Source organism: Zonotrichia albicollis, chromosome 6 (assembly GCF_047830755.1).
Source record: "Zonotrichia albicollis isolate bZonAlb1 chromosome 6, bZonAlb1.hap1, whole genome shotgun sequence".
In the NCBI taxonomy this organism is placed as follows: Eukaryota; Metazoa; Chordata; class Aves; order Passeriformes; family Passerellidae; genus Zonotrichia; species Zonotrichia albicollis.
The window spans coordinates 14,752,922-14,776,033 of NC_133824.1; the positions used below are offsets into that span (position 1 = coordinate 14,752,922).

The following is a 23,112-nucleotide window of genomic DNA, read 5'->3' on the forward strand; positions in this document are numbered from 1 at the left end:
TAAAAGCCAAGAAAAAAAGCCAAATGAAAACAAAAGCAAAAGAAAGAAATCTGAAGTCAAAAACAAGGGACAAAAAAACCCAACAATTTATCACCAAAAAGAAAAAGAACTGAAGACAGAGGTGAAGAAAACAATGAAAGAAATGTCCAAACCCTATTTCCAGAAGAGTTGTGTTAGTTGCTTTTGATACTCATTTTTCTATTCAAAAAGAAGAAATGAAAAAAAAAAAAAAAAAGAAGAGGGAAAACAATGTGTTTTCAATGAAATTAGAATAAAAATAAAGGAAGCGGTAAGTATAAAGGAGGAGGGAAAAGAGCAGGTAGGGGGAGGAAAAGGCAGGTAACACACGGCAAACCCAAAAAAAGAGACAATAAGAATGATATCTACCAGACAATGTAGTTTGTTTACCATAGCGTGTCCAATGCCTGAGTGCTTTGCGGAAAAGGGGGAAGAAAGGAAATTAAAAAATCGTGAACAGAACGATTGTTAATTAAAATAACTAAAAGCAAAGATGAGTCGTTAGGGTGTTAGTACATTAGTTGGTTAGTAAAAATGACACATTGCATGAATGATCTAGTGTTAGTTTTTCAAAAAAAGGCGTGGGGCACCTGAGACACACAAAGTGAGGAAGAGGACAATATGACCAGGACTCTATGGGGAACCATGCCTTTTAGACTGTAAAGAAACAGAGGGCCGCCTACTCTTCCCACCCTGGTATTAGTCATTAACTTCAACCCTCAAACACATTATCCAGACCTGAAGCAAAGTTAAAATAGTGCAATACTTACTCTTCAAATGCTCATCAAGGTGCTTCCCTCAAACAAGAACCTTATGCTCAGAGATATACACACAGAATACACAGTTTGCCCCTTCAGCACAAACCCAGCCATGACTCCCTTCCACCCACCATCACACCAGCTCCTCTTCCAAGCTTCACTACCCTCAAGTGCTGCAGAATATCACAAGGCCAGTATTTCCTTTGGCTGGAGGATACAGCTGAAGATGAGTCCAAGACTCTGTGTCTTCCTTCCAAGTTTCCCAGTCTGCAGGTTTCTTTACAGCAGCTGAGTTTGTGACTTTCAGGAGAAGCACATAACAGTGCCTGTGCTTGGCTGTTTGCCTGTAGCTCACTTCTGTCATCCAAGACACAGGAATTGAACCTCTCCTACTGTAGGAAGAAACGTGTCAAGAAATTGTGTAGAAAGAATTGTGTCCCTTGTGTGCAGGCTGAAGACTGAATATTGACAGGACTTAGCATCCCTCCTGTTTCACTGCATCTCTATTACACAGGAGTTAGGAGAATTTGCCAGTTTGGTTCAGCAGAACTTTTTTACCCTCTCCCAAGCATGCAGATGTCAACTGTTAGAACCTACCCTTTGCTTTGTGTTTTAGCAGTTAAGGAGCTAAAGATCTTCATAGTAGATTTTGCACTGTGACTAGCTTTAGTGTTTATAGGGAAGGGCAGCCTATGCAGACTCCAAGTCCCTGTGATTGAAGTTGGCAAGAATTATTCTAAATTACACAAGCAAGATCTACACTGTCTCATGTAAAAACCGTCTGCTTGCAGGCTTCAGAGTTGTGCACTGACTAAGGAAATAGGTTTTTGAAGACTTTGTGGCACTGAGCATGAGGTCCCAAGGTTATTTGCCAATGGGAATGAAATCATAATAATAGTCTGTACTTGGAAATAATGAGCACAAACTCCTGAATTCTTCACCAAGGAAGTCATAGAGCAAATTGTTGTGTTAGCAAATTATTTTTAAAAACAAGGAAGTTGAAGTATGGGACAGGGAGAAGAGCATGCTAGAAACGAGATGGAGTGTCAGCAGCAGACCTGAAGACAGACACAGCGAGTCTGACCTTCAGTTTCCTCTGCTTGTCCTCCCACAAGACCACACTGCCCCAAACACACTCTGAAAGCTAGGGCAAAATTCAGCCGTGATCCTATTGCTAAGTAAAGGTTTCTCACAAGGCAGAAAGAGGGCTTAGTTTTAACTGAAATAATAAGATAAATAAACAAGGAGATTTGCTTTGACATTAACAATCACTACTCAAGGGAATCTGTGGATTCACTTGGTTTGTCTCTAAGGAGATTAACTGCTGTGATAGTCATTTGATCTAAAAAAAAGCAGCCCTTAGTACTCTCCCAGCTTAGCTACAAAATATTTAACAATTCCAAAAACCACTAGGCAAAAGTCCAACTATATAAAGTTCTACTCTAATTCTAGAAACAGCCAAAAAATTATGCAAATCCTCCTCTCCCCTTTCTCTTAGCCCCCAAAAAAACAGAGGAAAAGATTAAATGGCATCCTGAAGCTGCTGATAGTCCATTTAGCTGGAATTGCTTAGATTTAGATAATATTCTTGGAATGTCTAAATTATTGCTTTTAAAGTTCATGTTAAAGAGAAATATATCTACCTCCAGTGCAATATTTTCAAGCAATTACAAGGAGGCTACTGATTTTCTTATAAAGCTTCAACATTCAGAGGCAATATATTTTATTGGGGTTTTATGTTTGGTTTTGGAATGGGTTTTTTTCAGGAAACATGAGCACAGCTGGAAACAAGACGTTCTAGTGAACTACATTATACTGCAACGTTACAGGTGAATTTATGTCAGGAAACACATAGAACCGAAAATCTTTTTCATACAATATTATTTAAGTGATACAAAATTATATTGAATGACAACTTTTAGGACTATCATGACTACTCTGCCTCAAGGCCTCATCAGTTCCCATATCTGGGCAGCTTTAGGTTCTGGGTCAATGTCTTGATTTTGAGACAGATCAAAAGTTAAAATGCAAGTATCCAGGGAAAAGATGACTAAAAAAAATTCCATCCTTATTGATATTTATTGGTTGAACTGTATTCTGTCATATTTAACTATAGAAATGGACCGCAAATCACTTCTGCTACTTAAATGTAACTTGATTTGAAGACAGGCCTTTCTTTGCAAAGAGCCCATCCATCTTAATAAAACATCTTCTCTCTTGCCCAGTCAAGTTGGACCCTTTAAGAATTCAGGATCACTTAGAAACATTCACAGTGAATAGATCAGGAGGCTTAAGATTTTACAGTACTGCCTAATTGGCAAGGGACTACCTACTTTCTAATAATCACCAAAACACTGCCCTGGACTCATCCAATATGAAAAGCCATAGACAGATTTCCATTTTCTCGGTCCACATCTGTGGACCAATTAAAAAATCACTAGCTAAAATATTAAGAAAAAGAATGTGACAGCTTCCCATTCACAGTTTTGTTTGTGACCCTTCACCTTCTGCATCTTCAAGATCCAAACCAATCCTGGCATGAAGCAAGGATTAATTTTGCTTCTGGCACATTTGCCCGCTGAAATTTATTTCAAATGAAAAATAAAAATACAATTAACTAAAATGGCCAATAAACTCTACTGAAATATTCAAGGACCAGCTGTTCTGAAACTACCTAAAAATGAATTTTAAAAATCACGTCAAATAAAGCCATATATTCTGACCTTTCAAGACTGACAAACCTAGACCAGTTAGTGTATCTCCCTCTGCTGTACTGATGGGAAAGGTTAAACAAAGTAGGATCATTAAGACCCATCCACTGCATAAAAAGTGAAATTTTCATCTGTATATAAACTATTGAAAACAGATTGATTTCTTCATAGGCAAGAATTCTGTAGTCTCATCGAAGTTTGATGACGGATTATTCTTTTCAGACCCAGCTATCCTAAGCATGTAGAAATACAGGGATTTGCATGGGAAATACAAATAAAAATCTTCAGCCTCAAGCCCAAATATTGAAAAGACATGAACTCCTGATAACAGAAAAATTATCCACTGATCTCTACTAGTAGAGACTTATTCTGATTCCTGGCACTGATTATCCTATACTCACAGAAACCTTGCTCTTAGCTAGTGTAAAATCCTACCAACAAATTACATTGTAGAAACTTATATAAAGCTATTTATTTGTGCTACTATTGGCATTAAAGAGAAAATAAACAGGTTACATTGTATTCACAAACTGATTTTTAATTTAATTTTAAATCTTAGTTTACAAGCTACTTCTGCTCTCTACCAATCAGCAAGACATCAAATAGCTCCTATTCACCATGTAAACCTCATTTATTATGCAGCAGATAGCCCTTAGTGACTTGATATATTTACCAGCTTTCAGAGCAAAGTTACTTAATTTTATCTTATCTATTTATGTATGAATTTATATTTCATGAGAAAGGCTTCAGGATTTTAAGACTAGCCTACTATCAAATACGTCACCTGATATAGTTGTCTGCTAGGAAAAGCAGCATGTAGATGTGCAAAATTACAGTGGTAAAATCAGAAAAACTTTTCCAAAGTGGAATTGTAGGGTGCTGGATTGATCTGAGTTTGCGTGGGGTTTTTTGATCCTTCCACTTTTCCAGTCCTCACAGCAAACAGAAGAGTCTCAAGGCAGAGACAAGAAATAAAGTAGAATCTCATTATAGAAAGAAGGGGAAAAAATCAAAAAGAAGAAAAGAAGACGAGAGAATCAAGAAGACCCAGAGAGACTCCAGCCAATTAATTCCAAAGCTATAAATTTAAAATAGTTACACACATACCCACCAGCCTGCACACCTGCACACTCATATGCACACACAAAAGAAAAGGAAAAGAAAAACAAAAGACTTTCAGAATTAGAACTGTGACATCATGGCAATGGTTAAACCAATTAACAAAACTGAGAGAAAAAGGAGAGAGGTGTAGAGCGTTGGCTGTTGGCAATAGACTCTATTCCCACAGTAATTAAATGCAACAAGAATATTACTGATAAGATTGAATAATAATTAAGGAAATAATAAAATTTAAAAGGGAGAACAGAAAAAAGGAAAAGGGAGATGAAAGTAAAGTTATGTCACAAGTTTTTATTATTAAATCAAACTGGGAAAAAAATAGAAAATTAATAAAGTGGAAATGAAGATATTGCCGGAGGGATAAATTCCCATCAACTAATGTTTTTTTCACTGTCCTTTAGGCACCAAGATCCAGAATAGGTGGAGAAACTGTAGCAATAGCACTGAGCTTCCCCATTTCTCCATTACCCTCTCCCATCTGCCTGTCCCAACAAAACAAAACTCTCCCCAGCACTTTCTCCCCTTCACCATTACCTGCCGCAGGTTGCGTGTCACCTTAACGTCGTGCCACGCGTTGTCATTGAACTTGCCATTGACCGGCTCCACAATGGCCTCAAAGGCCCCAGACCCCAGGTTGATGACCAAGGACACGGCACCGTCCTTCAGGGCCAGGTTGACGTAGTCGGCTGACTTGCCCGTGTGCAGGATGAGCCCGTTGCGCTGCCAGGTCTTGAAGGAGAGCGTGATCTCATCGCTGCTGCTCTGGATGGGGTTTTGCGACAGGTCATAGCAGAGGTACTCGGAGCCACGGAAAGTGGCCATGTTCTCATCTCGCGCTGCAAAGAAGGGAAACAAAAGGTCTGTTCAGCACTCAGCCAAGATTTAAGGTCATCACAAAGTTTAGGCATCCCATGGCAGTGTCAGCTCTAAAGCTAAATATCAAGGCATGCTAATAACTGTGGAGCTCTTTTTGTAATATGGCTACCAAGAGAATTAACTGCAGGGTCGTCAGTAGCGATGAATTTCAGTGCTGTGTTTTCAGTTTTACTGCAGCACTGTCTCCATAGGGACCATTCCAACAGTATGCAGTGGTGTCTAGGAAAAGCACATTTAAGGATTGTTATAAGACATTTCACATCCTTTTTAGGAGAAGGATGGAAAGCTCTATTATTCACAATACAACCACCACATGTGTGTCAATTAAAAAAACCCAGCATTTCACAAAGATCAGTATTCAGATTCAGCACTACTGCCATCTGAACTTTAATTAACCTATCTGACAGGAAATTTAAGAAAGACACCAGAAGGTAATCCTAACAGAGCTGCCCCTTTCTTTCAACTGAATGAAAGACCAAGCAAACAAGAGAGCCACATGAGGGGCCCTACAGATTCCTTCTCTGAGAGCATGAGCGAAGTCCACATAAAACATTTGGTCCATAGATATAAGTAATGTCGCTAATAAACACATCTGAGAACTTTGCCTGTATTATCACCTTTTCCAGGAAATCTGTACTAGATTAGCACATCTTTTTCAAACAGCAAAAATAAACGTGGGGGAATTATTCACACCACGTGACATTTAATATTTCTTCACAAAGAAAAGAAATATGTTCAATAACGAAAGTCACTGCACTTATTTCTCAGCAACTGGAAGCAGTGTTTGAATACCATGAACATCCTTTGTGTGAGCTAGAGGTCTGCTTCCCAGTACCTGGGTTCTCAGTCACTCAAAGCCAGTTCTGCTGCAGTATTGTGCTTATGTGACTTGAGCCAGCTGCATACCCTGATTTTATCCTGTGGAAGAAATCCAGAAGAGTGATAGGAAGGCTTGGAGGAGGGCTGGTTAGTGCCAGCTGGAAGGAAATGGTACTTGCAATGGAGTCTGTATAGATCCCACCCCCCACTCCATATTGCAGCACCTTTCTGACTCCCAGCTGTGAAAGCAAGGCTGAGCAGTAGATAGCACAAGCAGTCAAGCTATCATTGCTTACAAATCACTGCATAAGGCAAATGTTGGTGCTATTTTCATTGGTATTATTAGTACTTTTCTGCTCCATTTTGTACCATTTAGTAGTCTTAATAAGGATTAGCCAGAATTTATTAGTACAAGACTGAAGGGAAAATACTCATTACCATAGCCATTCTTGGAGACTAACTACATGGTAAAATCTGTGTTCTCACAGCATAAAATAATGGTGAAAAAACAGTATAGTATTGCAACTTGTACATATAACATTTTCAAGTGAAAGGTCTGATTTAAGCAAAGACTCTTGCAAAAGCAATGTGTGTTTGCACTTCAGTAAGCAAGCCATGTGTCCAGATACTCCTGCAAGCAAACAGCCACCCAAATTGCTTCATACAGCAGCACTCATTGGGAGCCAACTGGCTCAAAAGCAGCTTTTCAGAAGAAGACTTGTGGTCCCAGCAGACAAGCTGAGCACACGTCAGCAGCACCTGCCCTTCCAGCACAGGCCAGCTGCATCCTTGGCTGCATTAGCAAGAATCCAGTCAGCAGGCCAAAGGAAGTGATTCTTCCCCTAATGGAAACTTATGAGATCACACCAGGAGTGCCCTGTCCAGCACTCCATCAGGAGTGCTGGATCTCATAAGTTACCATATCCCTCATATGAGAATTACTTCAAAATACTGGAGTCAGTCCAGCAAAGAGCTACTATACTCAAGGTACTGGGGTAGTTTATGTGTGTGGAGAGGCTGAGGGAACTGGGTTCATTCTGTCTCAAGGAGAGACAACTCAAGGGAAACCTTACTGATCTCTTTAATGACTTAATGGAAGAACACAAACAAAACAGGTTCAAATTCTTCTCAGAGTTGTGTAGAAGGATGAGAGGCAACAGATGCAGTTGAATACAAAAAATTCTCCTTCTAAACAGAAAAAATGTTTCATCTTGAGGATGGTCAAATAGTAGGAACGGCCCAGAGAGACTGAAATCTCCACCCTTAGAAGTACTAAAAACTTGATTAGGCAGAGTCCTGAGCTGTCTGAACTAACTGGACCTTCCCTGAGCTAATGGTTGGATTACACAGCCTCTGGAGGTCCCTTCCAAATTATTTAGCTTTTTGAGCATATTCTGAATACATTTAACTACCACCAATAAGTGTTTATGCTTGTATCAGTGTTAAACCAGCCTAAGCACAGAGGGCTGCTACTGACTGCAGTTCTTGAAGTCAGAGCCAAGCACTTAACAACCCTCTCCCAACACTGACAATTCCCCTGCCTGGTCACTCCTGATCCATCAGAAGAGAAGGTGTTTCAAGCAAGTTAGACACATGCTCCATGTACCTGCAGGTAATTCCCAACAAATAGCCAGTGTCTGAGGGCAGGAGTCAAACACAATCATTGTGAGTGAGCCTTTTCCCTGCAGCTGAAGATGTGCAAAGCACTGAACACACATTTGTGAAGGAGGACACTCAGGCTGATTGTTCACTCAGTACAAGACATAGTAATAGGGCTCATTTACACTTCCTCAACCAATTAGATGAAATCTCACTGATCCACTCAATACAAAGAGGAAGCCAAAGAGTAGATTAGAAATCTTAACAGTAATTTAAGGCAACCACTAAAGACTAATCAACACAGAGCTGAGTAAGTTCAAAGGGATATTACTGCTACTTGTACCGCTGGTTTTAATATAGGGTGCATTCAGCTATATCATCTGCCTGTTTCCTCCAGTCATGTGCAGCTGGCCCTTGTCATAGATGGGATTCTGTACTTTATCCACCTTTGTATCCTTCCTGTTCTTAGAAGAATGTCGGCAATTTCTGTGTTATTATGGGGTTTTTCTTCCTCCTGTGGCTGCTCTGGACAGACATTCAAATTTGCACATCACCATTTACTAAAATATCTGGGGTTCACTGTGAAATCAAAATTCATTCCTGTCCATGATACATCTCATAAGCACAGCTCCCAAGGTAACACACTCTCTAAGACTGTATTTTCCAAATTGCTGACTCCTCAACAGTTTACCAGTGGCCATGTGTTTTGGAGTCTCATGAAAGGTTTCAGCAGTCAGAGCCTGGTACGTGCGCTAAAGAGCCTGGCCATGCATCCCCCGAACTACAGCAGCTTCAGTCAGGCCACATGAAAGGCTTCTTACCAAGCATGGCCTCTCCTATTGTCCCAACTGTTAGCATGCTCTAACATACACCATAGCTGTGGTCAAAAAGCACCTGAAAATTACCAGAGAGCATGGAGGGGGGAAAGGGATACAGGTTCTTTCCACAATGAATGAGGAGAAAAAGCCCCAAGTAGGCCACAGGTCTCCCAGTATTTCTGCTTTCAGACATGGTCTGGTGACACTTGGAAGACCACAGAGCAGTGAACCACTTGCTACTGGTTAGCTCACGACCCTTGTGCTGCACAGTTTTGAAGGTTCCACAGATTGCACTGTGATATTTATATCTTCTGTATTCCTTAAATAGTGGAAGTGTACCAAGCAGCTTCTGCAGAGCAGCACACAAACTAACCTTAGGATCCAACTCAAAGTTATCAGGGATCCTTGGTTCATGTTACATGAAGCAATAGATCAAACCTTGATTTTTCTGTTATGTGAAACTCTGTATATAGGCACTGATATTTCATTTAATTGATTATCTAGTTATTCAAGGGTGGCAATGCAACTGCATAAATTAACATTTACTTAAAACATGTGGGATATGTTTGAAACCTATTGATTTTTGTATGATTCGCACGATTTAATTTTTAACTCAGTTAATACTAAATAGATACACAAAAATCAGAATCTGTCAGCACATTTAAGGAATCAAATCTTCCATTCCTCTTGTTAGTATTTATTTAAATCCATTATTTACTTGGTAATTCATTCACATAAAATTCTGGGATTTTCAAAAATCCAAGATTTGTACAAAATTCCACACTTGGACTTAAACCTTCACATATTCAAGATGCAAAAAAATCACCTGAATAGAAGCAAAACTCAGAATTTTCCAACTAGCACAGATATTTTCCTTGAATTAATGGAGTCATGGAACACCTTAATGGGAAAATGTTACCCTTTCCTGACCAATCCCTAGCAGACACAGCCAGCACATTTCGCAGTTATCATCACCACCACACTGCAAAGCCAGTTTTCTAAGTCTCAGACTTCTATCTGTTTAAAGCCCAAACCAGCCATCAGCACATACCAGAGGCTGAGTGCAGAACAGAAACAAAGGCACATCACACAAATACCTAAGCCAAGCTCCTGGCTCTTCCCATCCCTGAAGAAACCCCAGCACTTGCTGAGTCTCAGGTCCCCGGGGAGGTACAGAGCCCAGGATCTTCTCATACAATGAATACTTATATTGCCTCTTCAGGAAAGCCAGATGGTAATTTTAGCTTCATTTTTTATGTGCAATGTTGTTACTGTTGCTGTCAAAGCTCCTTCTATGAAGAATATTCAGAACTCCCAGTCTCACTAAGAGGTGAAAAACTTGGCATTTTGATTTATAGATGAGAAAACCAATGCACAGACATTTTAATGGGTTTACTTAGAACCACTCAGAAAATCAATGTTTGAGAAAGAATTTGAGTTTAGGAGCTCCTATCTCTCCATCCTGGGCTCATTCCAGAGGTTTTCATACATTTGTGGAGGGAAATCAACCTCCTGTTTTTCTCTAGTCCTTTCAGGATATCATCCTAGTTATGGTGTGAAGAAAGCAGCCTCCAAAGTTTGGGATGATGCTTGAAAATAAATACTTCATGACTGCAAAGCTGAAAGCAGCAAACTCTAGAAGCACTCATTTCACTCAGGGACGTGAAGTTTAACACTCAAGAAAAGCAGCATCTCATGTAACAGCAATTTTGTCCCCACACACAATTAAATATTTAGAAACATATAAAATGGGCAGTGACTTTCATGAGGTCGCCTGAAGCAAACCTCAAGTAGCTCTCCTAAAACCAAGGGTCAGCTGCTCACCCCTCTCACTGCATTACAGATGTCCTGTGAGGCAGTCCCTGTCTCACTGGGGTTTGGTTTACAGTCAACATTACATGACTGAATGTTAAAACTAAGGAAAGGCCTCAGAAGTGGTTAAAGCACCTTGCCCAGATTGATGTCATTAAAACAAACCTCCATGCTTAGTAATTTAGTAAAAAATTAAGCTGTTATTTTAAAGACATGGTGACAGAATCCAGTAGCAGCTAAAAGCAGATTACTGCAGTCTTTATTTATCCTTCTGCTGCCTTCCTCCTTTCCAGCCTTTGAACAGGAAAAATAATACATACAAGTAATTGGTTTTTTCTAACCAACCATTCTTCATATCACTTGAACAGATCAGTAATGCCACTCATCAGGCTCTCTCATTTACAGACATTATTTATTTAAATACATTAAAAATAGTGTACAATACATTCTTCAGTGCATGAAGCATCTTACAAGCACCACCAACAGCGATACTGATATGTGGAAGCTGTGAGAGCCATATCATAGCCTGCATTTATATTCCAAATTGCATTTATATTACAAACTGCATTTATATTACAAACTGTCAAGTAAGAACATATAAGTCATATTTATGTCATAATGAGATGATTGAACTGATTGCATTGATTAGATCTTGGAAAAACAATATGACTTCTAAACTCAAGGAAATTATAGGAATCATTTTTCAGAAGAAAGAGAATTTTTGTTGTTGGAAAAAAAATTGTCTGTAAAATCACAGAATGTTATAACAGATAAAATTAAGTGCTGAGCTGGAGTCCTATAGTAAAAAGAATACTCTTTTAAATGCTTACTAAGTTTAAACCATTCTGGGAAATGTTACATTTTTCAGAAATAGGTGTCATTTATTGTTTTCACAGGCTCCTCATGCTCATTTACTCCATATACATAACTTGTAACTTGGAAGCAGGGAGGAATCAGCATTACATCATCAGAAAGAGTGTGGGGAAGAATCAATGCAAAACAACAATTCCCATCCTGTTAAGAGATGCAAAGATTCCACAGCAAAGGCTTTGGCCCAGGAGTCCAAAGCAAAGGTGAGATGCACTCAACAGCCCATCCTCTTTCAATGCCAAACTCAAATTTTACACGTACAGTAAGAGCTCTAATCTTATGCAAAAAGCTCTCTCACCTCACCAGTAAGAGCAAAGGAAGCATTAATGTTCCACCAGAGAACATCAAGTGCCTAGCCTGAATCATGCCCTCTACTCTCTTATCTGCTACTTTACCCATTACCCTTCAAGTCTAAAGCAGAATGCTTGTTAAAAGGTCATCAAGTTTAAGCCCAGAAGAGATCAAGAAGACTTGGCAATACAATGAACGTTCAGGGGTTTTTGTCAAACCTGGCTAATCTATTATTTCCCTGTGCAGCTAAGCTCTTAATGAAAACAAGAGGAAGAACTGCTTTATCTGAAGATACTGCATGAGAGCTCTGGAACTGCATGTTCCACCTCTGCTTTTGTCTACCTGTGTCCTTGGATGATGCTCTTTGGGCTGCTCCAACACAGACGAGGCTCTGACCCATGGGACCGCAAACCATCCCTAAGAGGTCCAGAACCAGCCCTGCAGAGTGATTTATTTCACCTGATGAATTTGGACCACTACACAGCAAAGACTGAATGCAAAGGGGAGGAAGCAGCATAACAGTGCCTGAATCTTTAGCCCAAAGAAAGGAGAAATTTTCCCTAGGCTCCTGCTCCTCAAAATGGTTGACACATACTAAATGTATAAAGGAGTTTCCATATATCACTGTCACATAAACATGGCAGAACTAGTAGCCTGTTAGAAGTACAACTGCCCTATATTTATGAAGCACCTATTAAATATACAGTTAGGGATCTTATTACCTAAATAAATAAATATTCACCCAAATGAAAAGCTATTTTGCTTGTCAGTGCTGGGAATCTCCTTTTCACTCAACAGTATATTACAGTCATCTGATAAAATCTCTTCTGAGAGGAAAAAACGTAAATCAGTTATACCACACAAAATCTCCTAGTTAGTCCACATATTGAGCACAGGCAGATTTTTTAACCTAGTTTTGCCAATTATATGATCCACAGGTTCTCTACTCACTCTGTAAGCCACATATTGTCTTTTTTTAATAGAAAAGCAAGAAAACAGAAGTGTCTGAACTCCTCCAATAATGCACACAAAATAGCTGAAAAACACAGCCATAAAAACCTTTTTTGCTAAGATGTTTTGATGACAAAAGTATTAATACTACAATAATGAAAATGAATAAATGACATGTCTACAAAAGATTATAGCATATGTCTGATAACACCATTTCTTTAAATTGCTCATTAAAATTGATCTAAATGACAAAGGCAAGGCATAGAAGTCAGAACCACAGCTTTTATCCTCAACTCTGTCACTGATTCACTGTGCAACCTGAGGCACTTAATTAACCTTGGCTGTCTCCATCTGTACTATAAAGATAACGAAAACATACATTAAGTCCTTCAGACCTATGGGAAAAGAACACTGTATGAGTTTAATAAAACTCTGAAAACCAGCAAATGTTCCACATCTGTGGGCAGACACCCTCTACCAAGCCAGTGTCTGTGCAGTGTACCAAGTGTCCTGAGAATCCTCTTCTCCACATATTTTCCAGTGTTTGCTAAATACCAACTGTACTAGTATCAGTGTATGATGTTGTATTCTCTGTCAAAGAAATTATAAACTCCAAGTATTGGTCTGCCCATGGCTCTATGTACTTACAGCTGTGTTTGTTCTTTATGTTCTGATCAGCTGACCATAGGGACTAAAAAATAATTCTGTGACAATGTCTTCCTTAACCCAAAATGAAGCTTAAAAATTTTGGTTTACACACCCTGAAAAATATAGTTCTTAAAAAAAACATACAGCTCCATTTTAAAATGAAAGCACGAAACATGTTTATTTTGAAATGAACTATGCTGAATAAATCAATTTTTAAAATAATTTGTCTGAAAAAAATTTTTATAGTCATATAAATTAACAATTTATTTTGGTTGAACAAAGTATACTTTCTCTTTTCATTTCTCTGAACAATTTTGCTACTCTCACTCCTAGTTCCAGAAGGTAGAGAAAAAGCAAAGTATTGCTGCAAATTTTGTCAAGAGATACGATGATGATTTGCTGAGCATAAGACCTCCTCTGGATTCCTCAATGCTAAGCATGGGTGAGGGCAATTCCCACTGCTGCTGTATTTACTTTTTCTTATGTTTTGATTTCACTCTGCAATTTTTATAGCTTTTTTTCCTGCTGCATCACTCTAAAGCATAAGGATGCCAGTCACTGAACACATCACCCTGTAGAAATGTTTCCTCACATGCTGAATGTTCACAGTACCATGACCATAAAGTTCCAGGTCTAATATTCACCAGCCCTGCTCTCACAGAGGTGTCTCTACTGCTGGGCTGCTACCTAGCCCATCTACGCTTCTGTGCAGAGCACACATGACAGTACAGGTAAGAGTGTGGAAGCATTCAGCTGAGCTCTAAATTCACCAGCTTTTCATCTATGTATTCTTGACCAAAACTGCTGTTAATTTACACAGACCAAAAAACGAAAATAAAACAACAAACTGAAAAACTGAAGCAACTTGCAGGCCAACAAGCAACATTATATTCACTCCCTAAGAGACATTTACTGCTCTTCAGCAGCAATCTGTATCCCCCATCTGCAATTCCCAATTTCACACTACCTTTACTCTTCAAGCCTATTAAAAATCAGAAGTCAAACATTTATTATTAATCTTGATTCTAAGCATTTAGACCTGTTTATTACTGGCTGCAGATTCAAGAGCACTAACATTCAGCTATTAAAACAGTGTGCACTTGGCATTTTTGTTCCTTTCCACACTGAAGACAAGGTCTCTCCACAATTTTCTGACCTTAGCAAAAAGTCATAGCATTGGAGAGAAGAACATTAGGTAACTACCAGAGTCTTCCCTACATGTGTGGTATGATTAGTCCTGCTTGGGAGAAAAAACATTAATGCTGTCAGAGAGAGTCTTCCAAGACTGACGCAGGAATAAACAGAATTATTTAGACTAACACCGAGAGGAAGTTGAAAGGGCATTTAGAGCAAAAGCACAGGTAAGGAGCCCGACAGGAGGCAAAATTCCTGCTTCTGTTGAACAGCACTACTTTAGAGCACTGCTGGAAGCTCACAAAGAAAAGGGCAGAAGGGAGAGAGGCAGCAGTGCCAGAGGTGAGCCTGTGCTGCTGCATGCCCGTGGGTCTGTGCTGGCAGCAGCCTTCCAGCAAGCGTCGCGCTTGCTGCTGAGCAGGGAGCCCCTTGGGCATCCTTCCAGCGGGAAGTGGGAGTAGAAAAATAGTTACCGCTAATCACTGTAATAACACAATAATGATCCACAAAATTATCCTTTTCAGTACCACTGAGCAGTACTGAAAGCCGTGCCCATGGGAAAGGGGAAATGCAAAGGAAGGTGAAAAGCAGAAGTGCAGTGGAAGAGAGAGGAGAGCGGGGCAGAGCAGCACCAGTGGTACCATGGAGACTGCGGTAATGTCAGCTTCCCACGGCTGCTGTGCTGCTGGAGAGTGGGCACATGTGGAACCCCAGTGCTGCCAGGATAGCCAAACACACTGCCAAACACTACTGCTGCCCCTCATTTATGCTCGTTGTGAGACATCATTACGACCATTTTTGGAAGTAGCAGTATCCAAACCCAATTTGAGGCAGAACAATTCTACTCAAACAAAGCCACAGGCGAGAGACTTACAAGCTGGCAGAGCGGCTTTGGACAGTAATTATTTAGGGGTAAAAACATGTGCATTTGTATGCAATGAGAAACACACTAGGCTTCTGCTATTGTACACAGCAGCAAGTTCCACATGTGTTTACCAGGGCGACGGACACATATGTACCATAGGAAGGACAGTTGCCTACACAGCATATTTCTGTGGAAAGGCAGACAAAGTACAGCTGAACAAACACAACAGATAGATCTGAAGAGGAGGTATGCCCTTTGTTACAGCATGAAAGGAAGCGACCTTACTATGAAGAGATTTACAAGAGCAAAAAAGAGAATCAGGTAGAAGTGGATGCACTTGCATACATGCAAAATGTGGGATAATTAAAATCCTTATACAACTTGCAGTACACGTCTGAGGGCAGGAATGAAATGCATCTTCGCCATGTAACTGCAGGGCACACACACATGATGTACACAGAGTGTGTGTCCTGGCCAGGCGTGAGTACTGCAGTGAATACACCCAATCTCAGGGCACAAAAAACAGATGTCCCACGGTGCCCGAGGATGCAAGCATGGTGGGAGCGTACAGAACCGGCTCTGTGCATGGGCTGAGAGGGAGGGTGTGCCAGGGCTTCTGGCGCATGCTCCAACTTCATCCTGGGCTTTTTTCATTCCTGATTTAGTTTTTTTTCTGCGGCAGAGCAGACTCCATGTCTACAGGGAAGGTGCTTAATGAGTCAAATCCAATCTCTCGAATGTCTTATCAGTTGTGGACAGGCCCATTTCTGACAGCTGACCTTTCTCACTGCACGCAGCTGAAAAACCCATACACTACAAACAATTAACACAATGCCGAAAACACAAAGCTGAGGGAAGACTCTAGATCACTATAGACAGCCCTACATCAGAGGGAAGAGAGTGATGCACATAAAAATGACAAAAAGCATCTATAAGGGTTTCATTCCACCTTATTTTGCCACGCACACACTTTATTACCATCTTTACAACTTGGCTGTAGCAAAGTTATGTGCAAAAGCAAGGGTCATGTAAAACAAGAAGCAAAAGCCTAGAGAACACAGAACATTTCTGTGATGTACATGACATTAAGCCCATGCACAAATAAATACATGTCCAAATAAATACATCCAAAACCGATATAAAGAGGAAAGCTCCTTACTATAAAACAAAAGCATACAGAGTAGAGGAGGTGAAGACAAGCATCAGCCTGACCTCCTGTACCTATGCTGTTATGGGAGTAGTTCCTAAGAAAACACACAATAACATATTTACTAAAAAACCTAAACTGAATATTGCCTCAATCAGAAACACCAGAAATAAAAACATTGTCAAATAGTCCCTTCAATAATGACAAGGAGGCTCATCCCATGATGAGTGCAACTCCAGTTCCAGGTAAGCAGGAGGTTGCATCTTTTGGAAGGCACAAACACCTAAAGTGGACTGTCTAAGCCAGTTGTTCAAGGGATTTGTTGCTCAAGAAAGGGTCAGAAAAACCTGCATGTTCTCAGCTCTGCTGCCAACTCAGCATGAGACTTGGGCAAAGCATAAACATTGCATTTTCTGAAATCTCTCTTCACTATCAGAATTTTCTGCAGTAGGTACATGACACCAACATGCTTGAAGATCAAGACTCATGTATCTCAGATTTCAGGAGCAGATCCTCGGCACACAGAATTCATATCCTGATTTGCAAAAATCTTTTGTGTAGTAGTCTCCCTGTATATGAAAAAAGAGCACAGCCTACCATTATCACATTTTGGTTTTTTACTATTATTTAATGCAAAAGCATAACCTCCAAAAGGAACATGTTCTTTCATTTTAACAACTCCTTACATATTTAAAATAGGAGCTAGATGACACTGAGGAAAGCTCACAGAAAAAAAGTTTGCCGGAAAGTTCACAGAAAAAAAATTTGCCAGAAGCTCCACAGAAGTCATCTGGATTCAGCATCTAATTCACCTAGACACCTGTGGAAAACTAAGCATATTTTGAATATTTGGCATGCAACCCAGACAAGACTGACACAGGAGTGGTTTAAAAGGTACAGAAGTAATTTAAGGTCAGAGAGTGGGGGAAGCTCAACAGCAGTGCAAAATGTGTGTCAGTTTAGCATGACTGGCTGGTAGTGATGCTGATGAACAGAAAAGGTATTCAGGCATAAGTACTCCAGTTAATCACTGGAAGTACATAAGATCTCTTCAAAGCTCAACAAATCGAAAAATATTTCAAGAATAAATATTTCATCATAGTAGAGGCTTTTTGAATTCAAGTGAAAAAATTATGTCAAGATTGTAATCCTTTCTTAGCTATTTCCATGTGGTCTTTTCATATATAGATATTATATCTATTTATTTCAATGCAATAAAAATTGATGCTTAGTATATACTGTAATTATCTTTAAATACTTATCTGCTCATCTGTTTTCATAAATTTCTGAAATTATCTATGCTATTTGGAATAATAGATAACAGCTATTCTATCAGCTCATCTAAAATTAGTAACTTCATATCATCAATGAAATGAATTTCATATCTTGATGTGACAGCACCAAAAATGAGCCCAGCTGCTTTCATTAGTTCAAACTACTGGGTAGCACAATCTTATTAAAGCCTTGTACACATTATCAAGACTGTATATCAACTAAAAACAATTTTTAAAAAAAACAGTCGAACCAGTGTGTCATGGTTTGAGCCTGGCACAGAGCCAGTGCCCCCCATGAAAATGCCCTCACCCTGGTGTCTGCTGAGAGATGTGACCAGGAATAAGCAAAACAGGCTCCAACTTAAACATAAAAAACACTTTATTACCTAAACTACAGGAAAATAGGGAAAGACCATAAGGAAAAAAGAAAAAAGAATTGAAAACCTTACAAAAAAAACCACTTTCCTCCTCCCCACTACCTGACTTTCCCAATCCGATACATTCTCCCAAAACACCAACTGCCCAGCCCGGCACGACACTTTAGTATACTCAAACTTCAGTTCATGAAGAGGAAAGGAGTCCTTCTTGTTCCATAGGCTTCTCCTGGAAACACACTGAAACCTCGTGTGCTTCTCTGTCACTTCGGCACCGCCCGGAAAAAAAAAGTCCTTTTGCCGCTTGTGACATCTTCCTTCCATGCCCAGTGCTCTCACCACTGACGCATGGACCAGAGCTGCTTTTAGGGTTGTCTTTCAAGGATGCCTTGTCTCACTCCAAAAAGGCACAGTCTCTGCTTTGGGACATCTGTCCCCCCCATATTTTTCCAACCCCCTGGGGCCGGGGGGTCCTCACGAATGAACCCTCCTGGTTTTGAGCCACTGCTTCCCCCTAAATGCAGTCTCTGTGTCACAGGAACAACTGAGTCCATGGCCACAAGAAAAGTCCAGTCAAAAGGCCACTCCAAATCATCTCTCCCCATTCAATCATCTCCACGTTCTTCGGGCCAGGTCCTTGTCTCATCTCATCTCTCATCTCCCTTCTTATTCAGCTTCGAGGAGGATTAGCATTTTTTGCAAGGCCCCAATCATGAAAGAAAGGGGTTAAAAGCTTTCAGTCTCTGTCTGTCCCGGAGCAGCACTCCCACACACGCTGCCGCTCCGGCCGGGCACTCTTCCTCCCCCCCTTCTCCTCCTGGGCCGGCTGCTATCACATTCGGTGTCGCCGGTTCTCTCTCTCTCTCCCTCCTGGGGGGGGGGGGCTGGCTGCCCGAGGGCTGACTCTCTGGGATCTTTCCACCCTTCCATCCTCGAAGGCCTCCTCACCTCCCATCTCTGTCCAGGCCCAGGGCCTACCACGTGGCTGCCCCTCCCCCGCCCAGCAGCAGCGACTGGACAGGGGAGGGTGATCTGACCTCTTCGCCGCGACGTCCCAAGAGAGCCTGCCAAGGGCAGTGCCCTGCTTTTTAACCCCTGTGTATTCTCGGAGGTGTGTCCAAACTTCACTGGCTACACCAGGTGTCAGTATGAAACTCAGAACATCCATTGGTTTGACCACAGCATCCCAGAATTCCCACTCCTTCCTGGTCAAACCACCACACAGTGTTTCTCTTCAGTACTATAAGCCAAACTCTGAACTCACTGGCCTTGATAAAAATAAGGAGCAATTTCATGGCAATCAGTGAGGGTATACTGCTGGATGTAAGACAGCGATCATGCTGGTATCTGTGTTCGTGTTATTTTTCCTAAGCCTGTTGCTAGAAGGTCAGAACTGATGTAATTCTTACTCTTACAAGCAAAGCCCAACTGCTATAAAAATTACTTTTCAAATCTCTCTGCAGGAGATGTGACACTGCCCTTGTGCTACAACTACTGTTGAAAAACCTGTGTTTCTCCTTCAGTTCAGAGAGGTGCTGCCATTATTTTCCTGGAGATGAGTTCAGCCTGGAGGTCTTGACGTCTGTGGTTTTGGGGTTTGGGACTTGGTTTCTTTTTAGTAGCAAAGATCCTCATTCTAATCTAAACACCAAGGGTATTTGTATATTTTATTAGTATTTTTCAACTCCTGTTTCACTGAAGTGCTGTCCCCCTTTTCCCCACACATTAACAACTCCATTAACCCACTGACACCACAGTCCTGTCATTTTGGAACTGAAAGCTGGTCAGAGATTTTGGGAAGTCAGGATGGCAGTTTTGGTCACGACCCATAGAGCAAACCAGCAAACCCTTGTGCATCCCATGCATGTGGCCAGCATGAAGGATCATTGAAGCCCTTGCCACGTGAAAAACATCACTGTGCTTAAAATACAAGACAATTCTGAAAGAGGACTCTGCCGGTTGGTAACCTCAAGAGCCTCCAGATTACTTGTCTCTTGACAGCTCTCTAGTCAAACATGTTCATTCCAACAAAAAATAAGTGTTGGAGTTTTTTTCCCCTGTAACTTCTATATCTACCACTACTCTGTAGAATCACAGAAAAGCTGAAATCTTTTTTCATGCTGCCTCTAGAAACAGAATTTTGTCAAAACAAGTTCTACACATACCTTCATAACGCCATGATCTATTATGGGGCTGCTGAAAAAGGACTGTTGGCAAAATTTGGCCTTCACATTGTAATTTTAAGAGCTTTTCTGTTAAAGCATATGTCAGAACAAGGTATAACATTTTCTCACAACTCTTGGCTCTGCAGAACTAAAAAAATAAGAGGGATTAAATTATATAACATTAAATTAATTCATATAGTTGATCTATCTAGATATAGATATATATGCAGTTTTATCATTACACACAGATAACTAGACACAAAGAAGTAAATAAACTTCAGTAAATACTTTTTTCCTGATTTTACGCAATTTTTTCTTGCTTGCCGCTATACATCAATCCCACAAAGGGACTGAACAAAAGAGAACTGCATAACTTAACTAGTCTGGGAAGACAAAGGAGGAAGAGAACTCATTGCATTTAGTATATAGCAGGACTGAAAGCTTTTTTACAATTATCTGACAATTTGCAGCATTAAGCTTTACCATCTGCAGCCCACAGAGCATCACAATTGTTGCTGCTGTTGCCTTTACACTTTCTTGGAGCACCACTTCCCTGTTTCTTTGTCCTATAGATGAGCAGATTCTGAACTTCTGTGATCTACTTGGCTTGACCATACCATGATGTAAAAACCATAAGGCACAGTTGCGCCCTCCTCACCTGTGAATGTCTTATTGAATGGCCTTCACAATGAATGCTAGTTTAAAAAAGTTCTCAAGCTGCAGAGACAGCAGCAGACAAATGTTAGTGCTGACCTCAATATTTCATAGCATCTAGTAAAACAAGATTGTTGGCCCCAAAGATTCTGTTTCTCAGTGGGGGTAAATTAAGAACTCATTTTCAAGCTCTTACAAGAACTGCTGCAACTCCACAAAGTTCCTTTAGTTGTGGGTGGTTTATATATATATATGTGCTAAAATTGTTTCATCTGGCAGAACTGAAGCTGTTCAGCTCCAAAAGACAGAAATGATCCTTGACAGAAACTGTAATTTCCCACCAGCTACAATTTCTGATAGTCATGCAAGCACCAGTCAGAACAAGCTGTGGTCAGCCCTGCTGATCCTTCAGGTGGTTATAGCCTTGCAGGCTTACAAACCTCCAGACCCCACCTGTGCCTGCTTTTTCACCTCTATAAAAGAGAGCTCTGTCTACTGGCTGTAGCGATTACTCTTCCCAGAGTAGAACATACCCTGTATGTACAGCTCTGCATCAACATTCCATAACCACTGAGGACTGAAACACAGTTGGGACATGACCTTTCTTAGCTGCAAGGGGAGTTTTAAAGGGGCAGAAGGACATTGCAGCAATGGGAAACTTGGCTTCTGCACATCAAGGAGTAACCCTGGCTGAGAGGGCAGGGCACTCCTGTCTGTGCACTGGGCAAGCATGTGGAATACATCACATCAATTCCTTCACGGCATCTGCCCACATGCATCACCTTACCCTTCAGTAAACACAAGGCAGCTCATGCCTCAGTGTGAATGCACTAACTGGCTTTCCCTTAGAATTAAAAGAGTACATGTGTTTCTTTTTAATAGGCAAATACAGTCTAGATTGCTTCGGAGTAATTTGTTATTACAGTAATAATCTAAGCCAGCAATCTCTCTACCAGCACCACCCACCTGCTATTATTTTAAATTCTTTCTGCATGTAGGTTTTTCACTGAACCCTTCTTGGACTCTTCCAAAATTCCCTGAATATTGCTAGAGACTAATGCACCGTTTCCTGGGTTGAACTCCAAATGTCAATGGCTCCAGCCCTCCTTCACCTCCCTGGTTGCATCTACTATGAACCACTACCTCATAAACACAATCTATAACCTGTAACATCAGAGTTTATCAGTTATTTTCCCACTACTGCATCTGCCTGCCTGAGGTGTTAGGCTTCCACTGGAATCGACATACACCTCTGATAAAAGAATGTTTGTTTGTTAACTGCTTCATATTGATGTGTTTACACTGAACACTAGCACAGAGGGAGAGGGAATAACAGATTGGGACCAGTTCAAGTTATTTTAACAACACTTATAATATGCACGTGATGACAAACAGATTTCACGGCTTTATTTCAGGGGAAAAATTACAATGAGAAGGTTTTTTTTTTTTACCAACTGGCATCACACCGTAGCAATCAGCTTTAAACGCAGATACATTGGAAAAAACTCCTACTTGATGTTCCTGCTTGCTTCTAAAAAAGTAAAAATGCTCTTAACACAGTGATGAATAAAAGCTCAGATTATAAAATCAACAGATGACCACAAGAAAATACATCCAGCTAGTATTAGAGCATCCACCTCACAGCAGATTTTGCCAGCCAGTTTGTCAGACCTTACTAACAGTGTCCCAGAGGTCTCCAGCTTTGCCTTCTGCTGACTAGTGTTTCTGTGGCCCACCCAGTGCACCAGGTGGGTTACTTCGAAGCAGTCACATGGCTGTGTGGGAGCGCATCACCGGATGGCCAAGCTATACATAGCACATACGTGATAAATACGTATCACAAAACAATCGGCATAACCCAGACACTTATTGTCTCAGCAGAAGCTAGCAACTGAATGAGCTATTGATACTAAATTCCTCTCCAGAGCAACTTTTTGAGCCAGGCAAAGCTCTGATACACACCCATTAGCCATCTGTATGGCATTTCAATCAAAGAAGGCTCTCTCAGCTTCAGACTCATCTCCACAGTCTAAGTGGTTTTTGTTTAGGCTGGCTAATGACAGATAGAGAGCATGAAAAAAAAAAAAGGGGGGGGGGAGGAGAAAGGGACAGAAGAACCTTTAGTGATGGAAGACATTTTAAAAGCCAAAACTGAGCTTGCTTTATCCTCCTAAATATCAAGCCAGAGGAAGGGCTCCCTGTAGAAGAG

At 40.6% G+C, this 23,112-nt stretch overlaps 1 protein-coding gene across 16 annotated transcripts in view; it reads right to left on the reverse strand.

The window, feature by feature from the left end:
- NRXN3 (neurexin 3) overlaps window positions 1-23,112 on the reverse strand; it is a 970,824-nt gene that overhangs the window by 703,810 nt on the left and 243,902 nt on the right. For 13 of the 16 annotated variants that reach the window (XM_074542546.1, XM_074542536.1, XM_074542544.1 and 10 more), the window contains 2 exons: window positions 5,141-5,442; window positions 409-432 (listed from right to left, as the gene is read on the reverse strand). In XM_074542546.1, coding sequence (XP_074398647.1) covers window positions 409-432; window positions 5,141-5,442 — 326 coding nt within the window. Of the gene's footprint in view, window positions 1-408; window positions 433-5,140; window positions 5,443-5,591; window positions 5,610-23,112 lie in introns of those variants that run through there. The other 3 variants (XM_074542534.1, XM_026792175.2, XM_074542539.1) reach the window with 2 other exon arrangements.